At 64.9% G+C, this 1,411-nt stretch overlaps 1 protein-coding gene across 1 annotated transcript in view; it reads right to left on the reverse strand.

Moving 5' to 3' along the window:
• CYTH4 (cytohesin 4) overlaps window positions 1-1,411 on the reverse strand; it is a 25,235-nt gene that overhangs the window by 22,572 nt on the left and 1,252 nt on the right. Inside the window, exon 2 of the mRNA XM_004700707.2 lies at window positions 517-581. Within this exon, the coding sequence (XP_004700764.1) occupies window positions 517-581 (65 nt within the window). The remainder of the gene's footprint in view (window positions 1-516; window positions 582-1,411) is intronic.

The raw sequence follows: 1,411 nt of genomic DNA on the forward strand, positions 1-1,411 counted from the left end.
GGGGGCGGCTGGGAGGGAGCAACCTTCTCACTACTCACTTGGAGATACAAGCAGGAGTGGGGAGGGGTCCGGCCCAGAGGCCACAGGCTTCCCATGTGAGGGTGGGGGGCATTCCCTGTGGATGGATGGGGAGCCCAGAGAGACTCAGACTGGGGTGCGCTTCCAGTCCCCATTGGCTACCGCTAGTGTGTGTCACCGAGCAGATTCCTACTCCGAGCAGAGGGGCACCGCCCCCTAGCATCTCCCTTGGAGAACTGCTGGACACAGGGGTCCCACAGCCCTCGCTGGGCGGGGTTTCCTCATCAGTCCTGGTGCTGATTGGTCAGCGGCGGGCCCAGGGCGGGGCGGGAAGACTTGGGGGGAGGTGGGTGGAGTGGGGTTGTCGCTCAGGTCTGTGGGCAAGGTCAGGCCAGCTCGGAGCAATGCTGCCACCTCCCGCAGGGTGCACCCTGATTTCACCAGGGCACCTGGCCGCTCCTCGGTCAGCCCCAGGGCCCTGCCCCCCAGGCCCCTCACCTCTCCTCCGCGAGCTCGAAGCAGTCGATCTGGGTGAACACATCTTCGATTTCCTCCTTCAGCTTCTGTGGGTGGAGGGTGGGGGTGGCCCGGCCCAGAGCTTAGTCAGTGGGGAGGCTGGGAAAGTGGGGTTTCATCCACTCCCTACCCCCAGAGGCGACGTCTACGCCTGGCCTGTCTCCTCGGCCTCTGCCTGGTCCCCGCCCAAGAGACCCCTCTCCGGAGAGACCATGGCTCCCACTACTTCCCTCCCCCTGGGCCTAAGAGCCAAGCCACCCCCAACGGCTCCTGACTGGGTGCACAGTGCCTCAGTGTGGGTTCAACCCCCCCCACCCCCCAACCATGACCCCCCACCCCGGCTTGGGATTCTGCCTCAGCAGAGCTCTCCCCATGCCCCCTCTGTGTCTGGCCCTCCCCTCCCTTCCCTGGGCAGCAGCTCCAGCCAAGCCTGCCCACACACCCTTCTCCACCCACCTGCCGGCTTTCTGAAGCTCAGCATGGAGTCTCCCCTTCCCCAGCCTACTCACACTCCTCCCATGGCGCCCAACTTCCCCCTCAGCCAGGAGGCACCAGCACTTGCTCTAAGGTGGGGCCTAGCTTCCCTGGGCTCCCCACCCCCAGCCCTCAGCTATTTCCAGAGAAGACTGAGGCTCAGGGAGTGGAGCTGACTGGCTCAGGTCTGACCCCTCTCACACGCAGCTGGTTTGACCAGCCTCCTCCTCCTCCTCCCAATGATGTCCACTGGGCAGACAGGCAGTGGGTGGAGCAGCCAGCTCCCTGACCCCTGTTCTGGGGACCTGTGCTGGGACTCAGGGCCAGCAAATAGCCGGGTGTCTATGTCTCAGCTCAGTCAGCTCCCGCCGAGCAACCTCTGCTGGGTCACTGCCCAAGCAAG

The sequence above is a fragment of the Echinops telfairi genome, unplaced genomic scaffold, assembly GCF_000313985.2.
Source record: "Echinops telfairi isolate 266 unplaced genomic scaffold, ASM31398v2 ScPeMD7_2;HRSCAF=8, whole genome shotgun sequence".
NCBI lineage: Eukaryota > Metazoa > Chordata > Mammalia > Afrosoricida > Tenrecidae > Echinops > Echinops telfairi.